This window comes from Leptonotus elevatus, chromosome 18, assembly GCF_054856555.1.
Source record: "Leptonotus elevatus isolate MCC_2025b chromosome 18, RoL_Lele_1.0, whole genome shotgun sequence".
NCBI lineage: Eukaryota > Metazoa > Chordata > Actinopteri > Syngnathiformes > Syngnathidae > Leptonotus > Leptonotus elevatus.
The window spans coordinates 9,861,525-9,881,630 of NC_141256.1; the positions used below are offsets into that span (position 1 = coordinate 9,861,525).

The following is a 20,106-nucleotide window of genomic DNA, read 5'->3' on the forward strand; positions in this document are numbered from 1 at the left end:
AATAAAAACTTGACATTGACTACAGTAAATTAAAGTGATTTAATTTCCCACAGCAAATGTTCTCATTCATTGTATCATTACATTGCAATTGATTTATTTTTTTGGTGCTTTCTGACCCATTTCATTCTCACAGGTCGCACTATGGCGCAACTGTCGGCATGGCAACAATTACATTAACACACAACGAAATGTGACGTGAGAATATCAGTGAGACAAGCGCTTCCATACATGTTTGGAATAAATCTCTACGGCAACCACACGACAAATAACACTTTAATTGAACAATGCCAACGGGTTGTCTGCTCGCATCCTTATTAGATTAGTCAGCATGCAACTAAAATATTTCATAAATGACAGAGAATCTTGGAATACTTAAACTTAATGCTTACTGGGCGACTTTAGTAAAAACAAGCAGAGGCACTATAATTGGTTTTGAAGGATGAACATTAAATAGTTATCAAAAAAAAAAGGTAGCAGAGGTAAATGGAAATAGAATTTTTTTTATAAAAAAAGTACACATTTTGAATCACAATTTAAATGAATACAAATTGAAACTAAATTAACCTATGTACATTAAATTAATAGCCAAAACATGAAAAATGTCATTATTAAAATGTAAATTTGAAATAAATAAATATTTTTAAAAGAAACACAATAAATTAAAAAGTTAATTATAATTTAAAAGAATACAAATTAAAACTAAAATGACAATTTAACTTAAAAATAGATAATTAAAAATTTAGTGAATTAAAAAAAACATTAAATGAATACCAAGTAAGATAAATAGTAAGTATATTAAATTTAGGTAGTTAAAAAAAACAAAAAAAACTTATTTTACTGTTCATTTTGTTTACGTTGTGGGGTTTTTTGCTGATGCAGGTGACTACATGTGACGTCACTTGTTTGCGATTGGTTACAACTTGGTTCAGGACGTTCTGTGCTCTCACAATACACCACGAGATGGCGCCGTCATCATTTCTATGACGTCACAGGATCACACTACTGTACTTTTAAAACGCTTCCTGTCGTTTTTTACACCCCACTTTGAGTCAGGTGTCATTGTAAAGATGATTTTTTACGGTGCTTTTGAATCAAATCGTGTGTTTCAGGTTGATTAAAGCTCCAACTTCCGAACCTGTCCATGCTAATTAACCGTGACGTCAGCACTAAACCCAGTTAGCATCGCTAATGTAATTGCAATGGGGCGTTAGCATCGCGCTAGCGACAAGAGCTGCTGACGACATGGCGGAAACAACCCGCATTTACGTTTAGGGAAGGAGCCTTCCCATTGACCGAGGGGGTGAGCGTTCTCCCCGAGGCTAACACAGGTGCTCCTCCGCTTGTTTCCCCCGGTGCTCTCCGCCCCTCTGCCGCCGCTCATTCGCTCCTCCGAGCGGCCCGGATGTGGCGCACAGGAGGAGAGCAGCTCCCCGAGACCCAACATGGCGCCGCTGGCTCACACGTAACGTTACCCGCCGCCGCTGTCACCGCAACCGTATAGGAGAGAACCAGACCAAGCGACGAGCAGGTGAGTGCCGGCGTGTGTTTGGATTCCATTTTGAGCGACTATAGTGGATGGAAGGTTGATGGTGGTGGAGGAGGAAAAGTGGGGGGGGAAGCGTAGCGAACGCTCGCCGGCGGGAAAGGCGATGCTTTCCTCGGCTTCATGTGTCCGAACAACCGGGGTTTGACTTGGCTCGGACCGGGCCGTGGCGACTGGAAGGGAGCTGTCATTTGTGTGGCGGCAGCTTGTGTTGTTGTCATGGCTGTCAGCTCCATCGCCGCTGATCGGCCGCTGTCCTTGGTAGTGAAGCTGGTGGGCATCACACGCACACACGCGCACACACCCCGTTCTGGATGGGAATGCGTGTTTTTGCTGCATTTTGCATGCGTTTTTCTTGCTCCCGTCGAATGCATTGCAAATAATCTGCTTTAGCCTCCTGTGAGTTGTTTTATCTTCTTCCACTGCACTACTTGGCTATTTCTGCAACACTCCTACTGTATGTCAAGCTTGGGACGTGGTATACACACACACATGCACTCAGCCTTCAGTGCGTGTTAATGTAGGGCAGGTAAATAACGGGCGGCAGATGTGCTGCTTTTCAAGTTCACTGTGGCTGTGGGATTAGGAATAGTGTAGTGGAGAGGAAAATTAAAAGTGTTGATCTTGCCGGGGTTCCCCTCCTCTCCCGCTTGCTAAACTCATAATCGCCCCGGGCGCAAACACTGCCCTAATGGAGGTAATAATAACTAAACACCTCGTCCACAACACCTTCAGCGCCAGTCGGACGTGCCAGTTGTTTGATTTGGGCCTTTATTTGTGGCATTTTCGCGCGACCTTGTGTTTTCTTAGAGTGGAAAGAGGCCTTGTGCAAATTAGAGCGACTGTATTTCCTCAAATGGTAGACGTCACTATTATTGACAAAATGTGTCATCCCACTTAAAACAAATAAATGCCTCCCTTGGTTAGACTTATGCAGTTTACCATCATCCTCCCTTCTGCTTCATTTTGCTAGTCTTATACTGAATTGTTAGCAACCATCAGATGGCCCTTAAAAAATGATTACAATGATTAAATGTTTTCATCATAATTAATCGCATGACTTCACTAGTTAACTCACGATTAATCACAAATTTTATATCTGTTCTAAATGTACAATAAAAAAAATTGTAGGTTTTCATCCTCTTGTTAACAAAAGTGGGAACAAATGTTAAACTAATAGAAATAGTTCAAATGAATTTTTGACGTCTATAGCCGTCAATGGCAGCAAATGAGTTAATAGGTTCTATGCAGCCCCTTTAGTCTAAATATGGCATTCTGGTTAATATTGCGTTAGTGGAATATGAGTTAAGCAGCAAAATCCAGCCATTTTTATTCATCTCAGGGGGCGGCCATTTTGCCACTGACTGAAGATGACATCAATGTTGCTCAGGTAACAACCAATCACAGCGCAGCTTCAGAAAACAGGTGAGCTGTGATTGGTCATTGCCTGAGCCCTGAGCAACTATGATGTCATCTTCAGTCGACAGCAAGTGGCAAAATGGCCACCCCCCTGAGATGGATGAAAACAGTTGGATTTTGTTTCATAACTCATATTCTAAAAATGTAATATTAATCAGAATGTCGCGTTTAGACTGGTGATGTCACATATAAGATATTATTGTCAATAAATGTTTAAGGTTGACTTCCCCTTTAACCTTTATTTATCCAGTTAAAGCAATTAAGAACAGATTTTCATTTGCAATGTCATCCAGGCTTGGCTACCAAGAAGATTTGACTAATGTACCATTGCCAGGTTTATACTAGGGCTGAATGATTTTGAAAAGTAATCCTGATTTTTATTTTCCCCTCAATATTATGAGTGCAAATTAATATGCAATTATTTTTTCATTGTCTTCTTCACTGTAGTAATAATCTGTATTACGATAAACAATATTAGATTTATTATACATACTGTAAATGTTTTGGTCTTATACTAAAATAAAGGCAACAAAACTATTACAATGAAAAAGTTTATTTATACTTCAATTGGCGTTGTTAACTTACTAAACACTTTGTCTTGCAATCTTTTAGTATGACAACTTCACAAAATTCTACCAAACAAATGTGGCGTAAACTTAATAAATCTGATGACAACAAAAATGCAAACAGAGATCTCTGGCTGAACATTAAATCACAATTACAATATTGGAGGGGGGCGGGGGGGTCATTTAGATTATTTTTCAAAATCGTTGAGCCCTACTGTAAACTCATTCAGCCACAATGCTTGTTTTTGTGTTTTAATGAGATGAAACATCGTTGATTGTGTCAAACGGACATATTGATGGCAGCCAGCGTGCCGCTCCCTCATTGACCATAAATTCAAGTGTGACATATGGCGCCGTTTAATCAACGTAACATGATACGCTCGTTAAACCTGGTAGCGCACACGCCTGCTCCTTCGGTGCTCGCTAATGACCGCTAACTACATTCGAAGGCTTTCTATCATATAAACATGTTTCAATATTATGAATATGACATTTTTGGGTCGTGGAATCTATTTCTTTTAATTATGATTAAACCTAAAAAAAACTTGTCAATTATAGACGTGCGCCCTACTTTAAAAATATATATATATTTAATTGCCTCTACTAATAAATATACCCCAAAATAATAATCTTAGAAAGAATGCAAGAAAGTTTGTCCAAAACACCGGTTTCCCACCAAAAAGCGGAAGAATGCATTTTTGTGAAAAGAAACACGTCAAGCAGATGCAAATATTTTTTTCGCTTTCGTGACACCTCAAACTACAAAACTATCGTATGTTGGTTCCAGTAAACGATTGGATTGTAATTGACGAATATAGACGTCCACGGCAGTAAATAAGTTAATTCAGAAATACAGTCAAGACATTCTTAATGCATAACAATTTTGCTTTTCTTAGAAAATAAGGACAATTTTTTGACCTATAGTGTGTGATTACAACTGGAAAATATGAAATGATCTGGGTCACAACCAAATTTGTGAACAAAAGTGATTGCTTCTTGGTAGCATTCAGAGATTTACATAATAATCAAAAGCTCCAGGGAACGCCACAGCCTACACGACTCATATGGCTCATAACAACTTCAACCCATCCTATTCTGCAGACTGTACATTTTATCCACCATTTCTGGATTCTTAGCCATCATCTATTTTTGGTGTCCGCGGTTGCTCGCAGTAAATTACATAAGACGGAGTCACACAGTGAATAATTTAACCAGGAGGAGGAAGTCGGCAGTTGTGCATGCCGCCGCCGCCGCCGCTGCTGCTTCCGTTACATCATCCGTACCGGCATCTTTGAGATGCTAGAGTGCTTACCTGTAACAGTTTGGAGCCTCTCCCAAAGCCAGCTGGTCGCCTGGTTTTTGCAAATTAGGCGCCAACCTTTACGGATGACACTTGGCATGGGCGCGGATAGCCTGTCGAGGCAGATGAGGACAGGGGGAGCTTGTAAGGACTGAGGAGGAAGATGAGATGACTTTGCCTGTGAAGACGTACTCTTATATTAGTTACAGGTGCAACTAGGGATGTCTGATATCACTTTTTTTTTTCCAGACCAAAGTACTCATTGATACCGATTACCAATACCGCTGGTACTTTTGAGGAGGACTTTCTCAATGTCAGATTTTTTTTGCCTTAAGTATCAGTGACTGGTGTCGGCAGCCTCCACGAGTACCTGATACTTGACCTCACAATACTGACACAGTACCTCATATCGGTACTCGCCCATCTCTCTGGGCAACCAAGTAGAGATAGACCGATATGTTTTTGTGTGTGTGTTTTTTGTTTTTGTTTTTACCAATTATTAGTGGTCAAGGATGCTAATGACGATTTTTGGAGCCCATATTCATTTTCACTAAAAGGGGAAATATTGCCATCAAAATGTGAAAAAAAAAACCTCCAGCTCTTATTTTTGGGGGAAATTTTAAAGCTTATGTTTAGTGAATTACTTTTAGGGTTCGTAAAATATTGTAGTTTGAAAAAAAAATCTTAGTCAATAGACATCTTTGTTTTAAAAATCTAACAAAAAGTTCCAGGATCTCCCAGGGGCAATTGCATGTTTTCAAAAGTTAAATAACTTAAAGCAATTGTTTTCTACAGTAAATAAAGTATTCCAAAATGTCGAAATATCTGAAGTATTAAAAAGTGCAGCGAGGTCCCAGGGTCAGCGGCGTCTCTGAAAATGTCAATAATTAGTTCCCTGAAATTAACACTTAAAAAAAAAAAAAGGATCTATTATCGGCCATGCGATTCTTCAAAATGGCCGATGCCGATATTTTGTCAAAATACTGAATATCGGCGCCGATAATTGGTCTACCCTTACAACCCACATTCAGCTTTCCACGAGTAGAAAAAAAGCAATGGCCTCACCCGGGGCATCAAAAAAAAAATTAAAATAGAAAACAATCAATGGCGTGTCGGCGATTCACGTTAGTTGCTAACCAAAATGGCAGCACCTGCTAAAACAACAGTTTTGCAGTGCGGAGTTAGCGATGATCTTACATTGAGTTGTTGACAACAAGTTCTTATGCGAATGTTTATGTTTGAATTTCACATTTGGGATTCGCTTGTAAAGACTCGCCTTCATCGCTTGCTTGAGATGTAAACGAAACCACGTGAAAACCAGAGAGCTGTCTATGAAGCATTGCAAAGTTAGCACGCTAGCGCTAAACGGGAAATACGATAATATGGGTGGAAGCCATTTTGAAGTTTTCGGTTTTTCGACACTGTACCTCAAGAGAAAACCGATGCCGTGGCAATTTTTTTTATCATTTTCTGTATTCAGCGCACACACACTGACACAGAAAGACTTAGGCCGCACACTTCCATAGAATTAGAGACACATAACCTAAATCCTCTTCACATTTCTCCGCTCATTGAGACTGTTCTACTTCTTCTGGCAGTGTGCGTGTGCGTGTGTGTGTGCGTGTGTGTGTGCGTGGGTTTTGCTGAGGAGGCCCAGTGAAGCCTGAACATCCCAGCTCTGCCTTGGGGCCTCGGAGCGCCGCATCTGCCTCAGCTGCCCGACTCGCCTGACCCTTCAGGCTGAGGCTGTTGTATTTATATATATATATATATATATATATATATATATCTTTTTTTCTTTTTTTTTTGTCAGCTGGTGAATTGTTGAGTGTTAGCAGGCTTCCTTGTTGTGTTTCGTGTGTCCGGACTTGACCATTCTTAACTAGTCTTATTTCTTTAATTGTCTTTTATTTATTTTGATTATTTCATTGATTTATGTAAATGTGTATTTAATTGGTCAGCCAGTGAATTGCGCCACCTCATAAATGTATTTCCCATTTTATTAATTTGAGTAATTAATGACATTATTTTTTTAATTCCATGCAAAGTGGATTCAGATATTTATTTCTAAATACAGTCTGTGTTTGAAGATTAGCTGCTCAATTATTGCGATATATTTTCGCTATTTCAGTTTTCTCTGATTCTTTGTTCGATTCTTTATTTATTTTTTTTCAAGCCTCTTCCTCGTTTCGCTTTCATGCGCACGGACTCGACCAGTCACTGCCTAAGTCCAGTTTAATCGCCTTTTAAAGCGATACCTGTTTGGAACGGGCCGGGCTGGGAAAGCCAATTGCTTCGGCGTCTGCTCCTTCAATCACTTTCTGCTGCTTTATTAACACCAACAAATGCCAGTTTGAGTCATCTGCGCATGTACAATGTTTTTTCTCGACTGCGCCCGCCCAACATTAGACATGAAAAGTCATTACGACCACAATTAGTTCGATTGTGAATGAAAATGCAGACCGTAGCGGTAACCACGCCCAAGAGTAACCTCGCCAAGGAGGAGAACCAGTCCAACAGGGTAAATCTCTTCAAAACATTTATTGCAAGAAATACGGATAGATTCTTCATATATTGAAAACGGCTTTGCGCTTTAGTCACACGCTTACTCCGTAAACAACTACAGCGCAGATCAGCCTCTGAGCAGGCGACGCCATGGCTAATGATACACTTTTGGCAGTATGGTATGTACAACTTTTTTTTTGGAGCACAATTCTCACAGTTCAAACAGTTAGTGTTGCACTTGTCTGCATTCATTTTCCTAAAATGACAAACTATCAATGTTGCACTTTTCTCAAAAAGAAAAGATGCAAGCTGTTATTTACTATTAAATGTTATTCCATTTTTTTTTTTTAAATTGTATCATTTTTGTTATTTGACAATCTTGATGTTACTTTGAGCAGTCTTCTAAAAAGAAGACAATGTTTAATTTTCCTGGATAGAAAAGAGTTATTAAGCCTTTACTATATGGTCATTTTTATTGTAATGAATACATTATTTTGAGAGTCTTTCATTTATTGGAAAATTCACTGATGATAGTTTCCTAAAAAGAAGACAAATTGGTGTTTTACTTACCTAAAAAGAAAAGATTTAAGCTGATTTATAACAGTAAGTAATCTTTTTTTAAATTGATGTTTTATTTCTTGCATTTATTCAATTTACTGCTATTAGTTTTCAGTCTTGTTTTAGTGTAATTAATATGGCTCTGTTTGCGCTAAAGAAATATGTTTATCTATACATTTTGTTCCACTGTTATACCCTTAAATTAAAAAAAAAAAGCAAAGTACCGGTATGTACTGAAATGTGATTGTTTCATGTGTCGTTACACCCCTGATAGATTTTTAGTGTTTGTTCTTTTGTTCTCAGGAAATTCGTTTAGCAGCTCTTTAGAGCTGCTAAATTGATTGTTACACGTGTTCAGTACCATAAAACAGATCCCAGGTCAGCATCTTTATGTTCTGCTCTACTGAGCGTGTCACGAGTGCCATGTTGGCCTTTTTTCTTCTTCTTTTCTTTCCTAAAATTCAAATTTCCTTGTTTTGCCCACACAAGGAATTTGAGTGGAGGAAGAGACGCGTGATGAAGACTCACGCACGCATCCTGAAGGAATAAGTCAGCGCAAACGCTGTTTTGTTCTGTGATTTGACATCAGTCAGGTGGAATTGCATCAAAGCAAACCTGAATAAGGATATTCATTAAGGCATCGCGTGATTCATTACAACCCCCCCGGCTCCGTAACCCGGCGGGTAGAGAGCGCTTCAAAGGGAAGCGTGTGGTCTGAGAGTTGCTTCCATCTTCTCCATCAGACTTACACGCAACATCCGCCATGACCTCGTTAGACATTGATATGGCCAGGTTCAAATGTCACAACATGGCCAGGTTCAAATGTCACAACAGGGGGCAGTTGTGACATTTGAACCTGGCCAGAAAATACACCTCGTTTATGGTTACAAGAGATGGAATGCTATCAAAATGTCACAATTATAGTGAGCAATATAATCAGGGTTATCGCCATGTTGCTAAAAGAAATGCTAATTGAAGGGAGCGGTGTTAGTAAAAATAAATACAGTCTAATGTGAATTAAAAAAAAAAAAATCTGTATAAACAGACTGTAGGAAGTATTGGACAAAAAATTAATATTGGAAAATGTCGAACAATTAATGTTACACTAGCTGCACGAATGTTAGGGAAAAAAAGAAAAATATTTGAAAAAATACAATGAAAAATACAAAACTACTAGAATAGACAAAACCTTAGATAATACAGAATAACGGACACAAAGTACAGATGCTGGAAAAGAAAAATACAAAATACACAAACTAATTATGCGCAAATACAAAAATATATATAACAATATAAAATACTAGACAAGAAACAGCTATTTGAATAAATATCAAAGTTTATATATATATATATATATATATATATATATATATATATATATATATATATATATATATATATATATATATATATATATGTATATATATAAAATGAATAAATATTTGGCAAAATAAATTATGAAAGTTACACGACTAGTAGGGAATAATACCAAAATACTTCAAAATAATTACAAACTAATAGATGAAAATAAAAACAATTAGAAATAAAGTACGTGTCCCATAATAAAAATAATAAGAAAAATAGATTAAAAATATATATTAGGGAAATACACAAAAATTAGAAAACAGGCAAAAAATACTAAATATAGGACATCATTTTCAATTGGACGTTTAACTAATTGCTGTAACAGGAAGACGTCACAAATGTTATTTTTGGCATCACTAGTAGTAGCACCAGCACTTTGAGGCATTTGGCTTATCGTTATGTTGTTGTGTTCCCCTCTGCAGCCAAAGAGCTGCCATCCGGCCTAAATATAGCTCGCAAGCCGGACCATCACGTAGATAAGCGCGTGTGTGAATGTGTCGTGACACTTGTAGCATCTTAATGTATACCGACAAAAACCTCCGGCAGTCTCATTTAAGACGCTTACACACTGCCCTGGGTTTGTGCAGCACCCACCACCGGCAAGGACAGCACGATGATCATTATTTGGCACTGGTTGCTAGGGCAACCGAAAGGGAAGTAGCCTGGTGCCTTTTCCAGCTGGTTTGGATTTAAATCTGGCTGCAAATCGGCAATATCTGTTACTATTATAATGGAAACCCCTTACTTTACGAGGATCAAATGTGATACTATTTAATTTTAAGCCCACATTTTTGTAGTAAAAATCCCTAAAATGTATGCACAGTACAGCTACGCCCAAATATCTTATTGTTTTCACTCGTCCATGATCTCTCTGTGAAATTGATGCATAATTGAAAAATTTTCAGTGCAGAGCGGTTCCGACACGGCCCGGTGTTGTTCGGCGACAGTGATAAGCGCAGTGTGAAAAGGCTTTTAGCCTCCTTTCTGCTATGTGTGATTTTCAGTGCGAACACGCAAACTTTCTGCATGCACGCGCGAGTGAAGATTACAGCCCAAGACCTTGTGATGTCGGTTGCTAATGACGTCGCACAAAACGTTAGCGCAGATGCGGCTGCTGAATAGATGAAAGCGGTTATCCAGTGACACAGCTGTGCCCTCTTTGATGCTCAGGCATGAAACAGCAGGAAATGAGCGCCGCTAAGGGACGGCGGTACGCACACAAAAAAAGAAGGAAAAAAAAAAGATGCAAGCTGATGTGCATGGCATGCTAGTAGTGCTCTGTAGCCGGCAGCTGCACGCTCATCATGTCAGCCGCACATTATGTTGATAGCTAGCGTTCACTGTCTCCTTGCTCTCACGCTATTAGCACACAGTATGAAACAGCCCATTTCATTAGCATTAGCATGACTATGTTGATAAGCATAAGGTCACCAACTAACTACAGTGGATTTGGAAGAAATTAAGAATCATCATCTTCATCATTGATTGCCTTCCACCGGGTTGCTTTCTCATATGTAAAATGATGTGAAATAATCCAAATAAATTGTGTGTTTTCTAGGGGTGTGCAAAAAAATCGATTCTCATTTAGTATGATTCAGAATAAATTTTAAATGTCCCAAAATCGATTTTATTTAAATGATTTTATATTGTCTTGCCTTTGGCTGTGTGCGCCTTTATTTTGAGCGCTGTTCATGTTGTACCCGATTTGGCCACTTAGGGGCAGTGTGGTTCCACGCGGTCTAATACACTGTTAAGTTGTAGCCACATTAGAGAGTAGAAGGAAAAAGTCACGATCAAGTTATTCCAATAAAAGTTCTTTTTTTGCAGTGTGGAGCCATTCTTTTGAGTGATAAAAGTGCTGCGGAGTAGCGCGCTAATTAGCATTAGCGAGTCAGACTGGAGTAGATCCTTACAATTCCTTGCACATCTATAGATTGAAGCAAAAATCATTGTCAATCAAATCATTGTCAATCAAAAATCATTCCTAATCGAAAATCGATTCGGAATCGAATCGCAGGCCCAACAAGCGGAATCGAATCGAATCGTGAGACATTCAAAGATTCCCACCCCTAAAGTTTTCCCTTCCATGCTACTCGCTTTGGTATCAACAATATTTAAACATACTTTGAAATTGAAGCAGACTTTTTGTTGCCCATTGACAGTGCAAACACAAACCAATTCTAAATGACTGAGGAAGTTAACCCCCCATTTTGGGAACTGCCACCATAGCCTCTTCTTGCTCCTTAGTTCGGATTCGCACACATTGGTGCACACAACCGCGTTGGGACACTATGTGGCCCTAATCCCGACGTGTTATCTCGGCGCATCGGTCGTGTGAAGTCATGTGGACCGGTATGAGTCTGCCGCTCTGATGAGAACATCTCTGCTGGGAACCTCAGACCGGAGGGTCACACTGGGCCTGTAGTCTCCATAGTAGTGCTCACAAATGTAATATAAGATTCAGAATCAAGAGGAGCTCTTTGATTAGAAGATGGCTACATGTCTGATGCACCTGACACCATGTGATCGCCGGGATGCCGGAAATCGTTAAGATCCCAGATTTTTCTAAGTTTTAGTATTCATCCCATCCAATACTTAGAGATAGACCGATATGTTTTTTTCAGGGCCGATACTGATGCAGATTATCGGTAGGAGGCCGATAACCGATATTTGAAGCCGATATTCATTGTCAGTAAAAAAAAAAAAAGATGTCTTAAAGCATGTTTATTGAACAATTTTTCCAACTTTTCAAAATGGAGAAGGTTTTTTTTTTTTTATCTTACAAAACGTTCAAGGAGCTCCCAAGGTTATTAGTATGTCTTAAAAAGTTAATTGAAAACGTAAGCAAGTAAATACCATAGCTCGCTATAGTTTTCTACACTCTAAAAACAGTTGGGTCAAAAATAACTAAACTATGGGTAAAAAATGGACCGATCCTCTACTAGGGTCAATTTGACCCAACTTTGAGTCAAGAAATGGGTCTTTTGGTGTCAAAACAACTCATAAATATTGGTCAGATCCTTTACTTGTGTCAAAAAATTGGGTCATTTTGTATAAAACAACCCAGAAAGTTGGGTCAAATTGACCTATAAAGTGGATCAGTCCATTTTTTATCCATAATTGGGTTGTTTTTAGAGTGTACAGTAAATATTTTTTTTCCAAAATTAAAAAATAGCTTTCTTTGTTTTAATGTCGACCAAAAACAAATGGTTCTGAAGGTTCCCAGGGTCAGTAGCATCTCTTATAAAGTTAACTGAAAATTGAAATAAATAGCTACCGGAGATTAAAATTGTTTTAGATTTACCTTTTTCAATTTTCGTCAAAAAGCCCAATATCGGCCAGGTCGATTATCGGTCTATCCCTACTGCTTATCTTCATTCGGGTCGCCAATGTCTTGGTTTTTAGAAAGAAGACAAAAAAAGTTCCACAGGCGAGGGACTACTGAAAAACGATGACTGTGACTACGCCAGACTCTTTGGACCTTGTAGTCTTAAAACCAGAAAAGCAGTAGTAAAGGAATTTAGTGGCTTTCCGAGTTCTGTTTAGTAACGGGTATGTCCTCAAGTGATGCCCCTTCCCGCCACACATGATGAATAATGTACGTCAGTTCACAGTGCTTCCTAAAATAACTGGAAATAAGTCACGAGAGCACACACCACTCTTTTTTTTTTCTTCTTTTTTTTTCCGGCCGTGAAATGTCATGTCCAGTCCAAACCAGAGCCGCCGTCAAACCAGCTTGTCTCTTCCAGGCTCGTCAAGCCGCCAAAGCCGAAGCAACGTTAGGACCACCTGAGCAAAGCGCAGCTGAAGTCGTAACAGGCGGTGGCCTTGGAGTGGCCTTTGAAGGCAACCGGCTCTGCGCTCATCCCACCCCTACCACTCGTGTCATAAATATTTCCGCCTGTTCTTGTGGCTTGGAGCGCCGGCGAGGATTAAAAGAGCATCTTTTCTCACAAAGAAACATGCACTTCAAACTTAAAAGGCCACTTTGCAAAGACGCTAGAGCTAATGCGTCAGTCATCCCTAGTCGCTTGATGGGTTGTTAATTCAAATTTGAAACGGGTTCCACAGATAACGGAAAACGTTGATGTTATCTCTTCCTCTTTTGACAGTAACATTTATTCAGTTTGAAGATTTTAGGCCACGATTGTAGTGATCAAACTCTCCGAAAATCTTAATATGACAGTAACGCTCATTCACGTTTGGAAAAAGGGAATACAAGAGTCCTCAGTTTGGCAATTCAAAATGGCGTATGTTGGGAAACTTAAGGACGTCTGAGGTAACCGCGGGGGAATTAGATCACGTTTTTTCTGTAAATTATTTCATCTCAGATCAACAAAAGCAGTTTAAGATGTGTGCTATTGACACCCGCATGACTTGAATTGAACACAATCCATTTGACTGTATACTGTTAGCGCTTGAATTGTTCGCTCTGCCTTTCAGTCTCAGGGGAATAACCTTGTAGTAGACTTGAGTTGTAACGTCCGGTCTTTTATCATTACTGACACTTACTTTTTACAAGTGAGCAATTTTCTCTTCATTTCCGCTGAATATCTGCTACTTGTTTGCATGTAGCACAACTGAAACCACGCCGCTCCAGGCTCCAGGATTACCGCAACCTCTTCTGCTCAAGATGGCAGTAATGTAGGTCAACAGGTATAAGCTTCCATTTACTGTCTCTGGATAAAGACAAGCAGAGTGGAAAAAAGGGGGGTAGTGGGATAAAAGGGGGCCGCTCATAGTGGCGTCGTGATCAATGATTTATACGTTTCAACTTATCTGCGCAGGCTGATGCTGCGGCCTGTTTGGTCAAGATAGCCTCGCCGCATTGTGTTGTGTTCTTCGGAAAACACAAACACAAAGCCAGACGTCACTTACATTTATGTCCGCTGTCAATCGCAAGCTCCCAGCAACCTGTAGTCAGCCACAAGATACGCACGAGCCAATTTAAAGCAAGACTTCAATTCATTTAGCCTCTTTAACAGACACGCCCCAAATGTGTTTTGATATTTGGCTTTTTGTGTAACACATCAAGGCATGTAACAAAATGGTACAAAACCACCATCTTTTCTCTTTAGGAAAATGCAATGCCAATAGTTTGTCTTCTTTATACGAAATGAGCAAGGCAGATAAGCGCAAGTGCAACAATACATCTGCTGCCGGACTCTCGTTGTCTTTTATCTTCTCCCGCTTGTCCGCAAGTGGACGGTCACGTGAACTTTTGCTCTTCCCAAAACGAGGTCACACCGATGTTCTTCTTTCCGAGGATTAACACAGCAAACGGCGAACAGGACATGCGGGGAAAATCCTACGGCTGTGTTATCTGTCAAAGCTGACTTTTTTTTTTTTCTTCCTGCTAGCTAACCTTGGCTGGAGCGAAAGAGATTGATTGTGTCAGTGCCACATTACATTACCCTACTCATAAACTGCAGTTTGTGGCAATTTGACAGATGAGAAATCACACTGAGAGTCCAGCAACTGTCACAAGGCTGACAAATGCAGGGGAAATATCCACAGTTTTTGTTTGAGTGAAATTTGACAAGAATTAAGTCACAGTTTACAAGAAAAACGGAAATAATGAGAATTGTCGACATTTCAGAGAGAAATCGTAATAAATTCCTAATTTACAAGAATTGTTTGATAATAAAGTCAAAGAGAAATGAAAATAATTACATTTTATTTGTAATGAGCACATGCCAGTTAAGAAAAAGTTGTGATGTTCTTAAGAGTAAAATTTGATAAGAAAAACATACCGTAATTGCCAAGAAAAATTAATATGTCATGAAAGTAGTCAGAATTTTACAACAAAAAAGGTAAAATTTCCAAGTAGAAATATTACAGGAAAAAGCCGTAATGTTAATGTCACTAGCAAAAATATGCAATTTTAATATTACGCGAGTTCAGTTTTAATGACTGAGGAAAAATAGAATTGAAAAAGTGATATTAAAATATTTGAAAATTTGGTAACCTCTCCTGGACTCCTCCCTGGGGGAGGTGTTCCGGGCATGTTCCACCGACCCAGGACACGCTGGAGAGACTACGTCTCTCGGCTGGCCTGGGAACGCCTTGGGATCCCGTCAGAGGAGCTGGCTGAAGTGGCTGGGGAGAGGGAAGTCTGGGCTTCCCTGCTAAAGCTGCTGCCCCCGCGACCCGACATAAGCGGTAGAAGATGGATGGATATGAAAATTGATAATTGTACATGCAAATTGTTCTAACCTGTTAACCTCCATCTTGTTTATGTCCTCCTGATGATAAAGCAGAGTACTAGTTTCCCCTGACAACAGGGAGGGGAGGGCTTCTCACCGGGCTATCAATAATACACGATTAAGTTGGGGCTTTGACTTGAGATAATGGGGAGAGAAGCAGGAGGCTTTCAAAGAAACATGCTGCTTTTAACTCAGAAAACCACAAGCAGGAAGTATGTTGTTTTTTCAAAGGTAGTGAGATGGCTACCCCCCACCCCACTAACAAGGATCATCACTTACTTGGAATACTTAATATGTGGAGTAAATGTCAAGTAAAACGGCTAAAAACCCCATTTTGAGAGCAATAGCAATATATATGGATACCATTTGTTGTTAGCTTGGGATCTACTCGCTGAAATTGCAGTGAAACCAACCCATGTTCTACTGCTGTCAACTAAACAACAGAAAAAGAGTATTATAGGTTTGGTGCTGATACACAATAATCTGTGGGTCTTGAAAGATCAGTCAAAATGGTCTTAAAGGACCAAGACTAAGTTCTATCCTGTTACTTTGCATCTGATTTTTTTTTTTTGGGGGGGGGGGGGGTAGATTTTTAAACTTAACGTGAGTCAACTCAAAATGATAGGCATTAAAAAATATATATATATTTATTTTTTGTAATTTTTTTTTTTTCCCAATTAGTTTTTCATATGCATTTATGATGTATTAAGATGTCTGATTGCTTCTCCGCCCATGACTTGAGCTTAATAGCGTTCTGATAAGCGTCACTTACTTGATCGCTCACTGAAGTTGTCGACACGTTAACGGGGGGGGTATTTGAGTTTGGTAACAAACACAGTGTAAGCGAGACGGACAGATATATATATACATATACTTGATTCCCCAACGGTATGTAGACGCATTGGTCTCTTGAATGCAAGTTTACACGTTTTCTACCTCATCATCATTAGACGCTTCATTCACTTGTTGAGCTACACTCAGACGCGAGTGTAAACAAATCTGGCGCCCTGCAGCATTGCCATTCATTCCTTTGCTTTCTGACAAGCTCGTGTCTGGTCTGTGAACACGCCGTGCTCTGAAGAAACATTCGTCTGTGGTCTGATGTGTTGTTGTTGTATGTGTATGTACAGATGTTCGCCCCAGGGTGCTGGACGTAGCAACATATTGTAAAAAAAAAAGAAGGCATTTTATTATTACTATTGGCCATTTAGTCGATTATCAGAATTTTTATCTGCCGGACTGACACATTAAATTCAGCCGGGTTCTCTTAAAAAATGGCAGACTGAATAAATGCAATTAGCATTGCAGGATAAAAAAAAAAAAATCATGTTAATGCTCAATAATGCTGGATTAATGAATGAAGTCGTTCTTTTGTATGGCCCATGGGCAATACGTTGCTCACCCGTGCCTTATTCTGTCGTCCATTTGAAGGCTAATCCTGTCATTCACATGTCACCAATGTTACTTTGAATGTTACTTATGAAGCTTCCGGAATGATCTTGAGCCTCCCGAGCTAGCGTGACAGATGTGTAAGCTGCATTTTAGCTGCCGTAATTCTACTTGCATTGCTCTGTATTTAGCGTGCAGCTGTCCCCCCCAACCCCCCTCCCCCCTACACCCCCACCAGCATCAGGGAAAAGACCCCTGGGCGCGAGACCCTCGGAGGTGGTGTGGTGTATTTATAGCTCACACTTGCGGAGAGGGGTGTGACTGCTGCGTGACCCCTTTTAGCCATCAATGCATTTTCTCCTCGTGGAAAAAATGACAGCACAGTGGCTTTAGCGCCGTCTCACCTAGCACATGCATGTTAGAATGTATTTTTAAAATGGACCTAAGTGGATCCGTCTGTGGTTTAATGGGTGATTGGCATGCTAATAAACACTTAAAACACGTATCACGTTATATATGTATACCCCGAACCCTCGTTCCCTATTTAAGAATTCACCTGTGGGTGTGTGTTTTTTTAAAATATAAAAACCTGTCCTCAGCTGTTGCCCCCCCCCAAAAAAAACCCCCACATATTGCTCTTTTTGTATAGCCCTAGGATGTCACAAGATGGCACCAAAGCCGTGCCGTGCGCCGTCTTCAATTCCGCTTATCCGGGGTCGGGTCGCGGGGGCAGCAGCTTTAGCAGGGAAGCCCAGACTTCCCTCTCCCCAGCCACTTCAGACAGCTCCTCCGATGGGATCCCAAGGCGTTCCCAAGCCAGCCGTGAAACGTAGTCTCTCCAGCGTGTCCTGGGTCGTCCCCGGGGCCTCCTGCCGGTAGGACATGCCCGGAACACCTCCCCAGGGAGGCGCCCAGGAGGCATCCGAACCAGATGCCCCAGCCACCTCAACTGGTTCCTCTCAACGTGGAGGAGTAGCGGCTCGACGCTGAGTCCCTCCCGAATGACCGAGCTTCTCACCCTATCTCTAAGGGAGAGCCCGGACACCCTGCGGAGGAAACTCATTTCGGCCGCTTGTATCCGGGATCTTGTTCTTTCGGTCACGACCCACAGCTCGTGACCATAGGTGAGGGCAGGAACGTAGATCGACCGGTAAATCGAGAGCTTTGCCTTTCGGCTCAGCTCCTTCTTCACCACAACGGACCGATACAGCGTCCGCATCACTGCAGACGCTGCACCGATCCGTCTGTCGATCTCCCGCTCTAACCTACCCCCACTCGTGAACAAGACCCCAAGATACTTGAACTCCTCCACTTGGGGCAGGACCTCATCCCCGACCCGCAGAGGGCACTCCACCCTTTTCCGACTGAGGACCATGGTCTCGGATTTGGAGGTCGGAAAAAAAAGTCGGAAAAGGGTGGCACCAAAGCACTATATTATAGGAAAGTAGTAATTGCATGCCAAGAAAGTATTGTTCAAGTGATACGCTGGAAGCTAAGGAACGTCTTTTCAGACTAACGTTATTTAGTTATACAACATTAAGTTGATGCAAAAGCCACCATGTGGACCGTGGTTTCACACTGGCGTGAATAGTGAGGGGTTTACTGTTTTGGGGACATTTTTGTTTGGTGGCTTGCCATGAAATTTTTCCAGTGTAAAATGTGTGCCTTGGCTCAATAAAGGCCGGGAGACACTAGTGTCGAAACCTCCAGCGTGGCATTTCGATGCCTGTCAGTGGCCGAATGTCCTCTCAGCACTCTGCGCATGTCCAGGCTCTGTCACAACCGCCGACCGCACCAGCTGTTTCCTTCTTTGCCATACATCTTATCTCCTCCGCCAGGCCATTTGTCCTCTACAAAAGAGAAGGCGACAACGACATCAATTTGCCACAACTCGCATCCTCGCGCGTCAGGTCCGCGGGACGCTTGACACGGTGCAAGGTCAGAGGGCGCTCGGTTTGGGATGCGGCCTGGTCAAACGGCGTTAGGCAAACAATGAAAGCAGAATGGGACGTGCTCGGGCTTTAGCTGTCTGGCCGCGCCTTGCCGTGCCGGGCAGGCTGCTGGCATCGGCGCTTTTTTTGCGTCTCGCATTGGGAGTTATCAGAGCATGCAGGCACAAACGCAGTCACAAGCTCGTCGTCGTAGTAACGCCAGCTCTCGTGGTGGGGATGCTACGGGTCCGGGAGATGACCTGAATCATCACGAGTACATATCCAAGGGATTCCAAGGCTCATTGTGTTTTTGTGGTGGATAACGAAGCCATTAGAGGTGCACTTTGACGTCCAACATGTGACCAGGATCTGACTGCATCGCAGCACTTGGCCATGGCGTATCTCCAGCACTTTGACTGGTTGAAAGAAACTGGCCATTTGTTATTAGGTAAGAGCAGCAACGAAACCGTCTCATTCGGCTGGGATTTACACTTAAGGGGGTCCTAAGTTTACAATTTATGGCGGCAGGAATGTAACCCAAATTTGTATGCCGATGCAGGTGAACACAATGGCTTTCAACAGAAAGGGGCGTGGGCAATGAGTCTCAGTGGTAAACTTCTCACTATGCAAATTTGAGACGTTTTCCACACTGCTTTGCATTAAAGCTGGCAAAGGCCGGATAATCAGAAGCCGGAAGGTTATTTTGACAGTATCCTGAATGATATTCCTACTTGATTTGCTCGGAAAACAGTCAGGCCGACAAACCTGTTCACTATTTAAGATGTCTTGTTTGTAGTCATTTCCGTTATTCTGGGTGCCCTGTGTACCATGTCACCTCTCAAACGGTATTACTGCTATGGCAGGTATCTGGTATTGGGCAGTTTACTTGCCATTGTTGGAGATATCGATGTACAGTACTGTTTGTGTGTTGGTCATGAGATTTTTGGGGCCAATGCTGATACCAACCAGTATTATAGGCTAAATAAGCCATCTGATATATCTGCTGATAACCGATATGTCGATTTATCTTTATTGCCGTTAAGGACACAGGTACCAATTAATTTTTTTCACCACAAGTGGGGTCTGTAAAAATCACTACCCTGCTTAAGATGAGTCATTACCGAAGTTAACTTATTACCCTTAAGTTGAATGTTGTTTTAATGACCACAAACCTCCCAGTGGCTATTTACTGTACCTTTTTTTTCAAACATGTCTCGAGGGGAGTGGAAGGTGAAAAGTGAGTCTGCATAAGATTATATTTTCTTTTTTAAGCCAATTAAACCATGCACATGTCTTAAGGGAACGCGCCAATGCAGATCGGACA

At 41.0% G+C, this 20,106-nt stretch overlaps 1 protein-coding gene across 4 annotated transcripts in view; it reads left to right on the forward strand.

The window, feature by feature from the left end:
- The first annotated feature begins 1,051 nt into the window (after positions 1-1,051).
- pak5 (p21 protein (Cdc42/Rac)-activated kinase 5) overlaps positions 1,052-20,106 on the forward strand; it is a 54,170-nt gene continuing 35,115 nt past the window's right edge. The window contains exon 1 of one of the 4 annotated variants that reach the window (XM_086060812.1): positions 1,052-1,528. Coding sequence is in view for 2 of the 4 variants with exons in the window: in XM_086060810.1 (XP_085916936.1) it covers positions 19,176-19,230 (55 nt within the window). In the remaining 2 variants the exon portion in view is untranslated. Of the gene's footprint in view, positions 1,529-1,682; positions 1,817-19,022; positions 19,231-20,106 lie in introns of those variants that run through there. The other 3 variants (XM_086060813.1, XM_086060810.1, XM_086060811.1) reach the window with 3 other exon arrangements.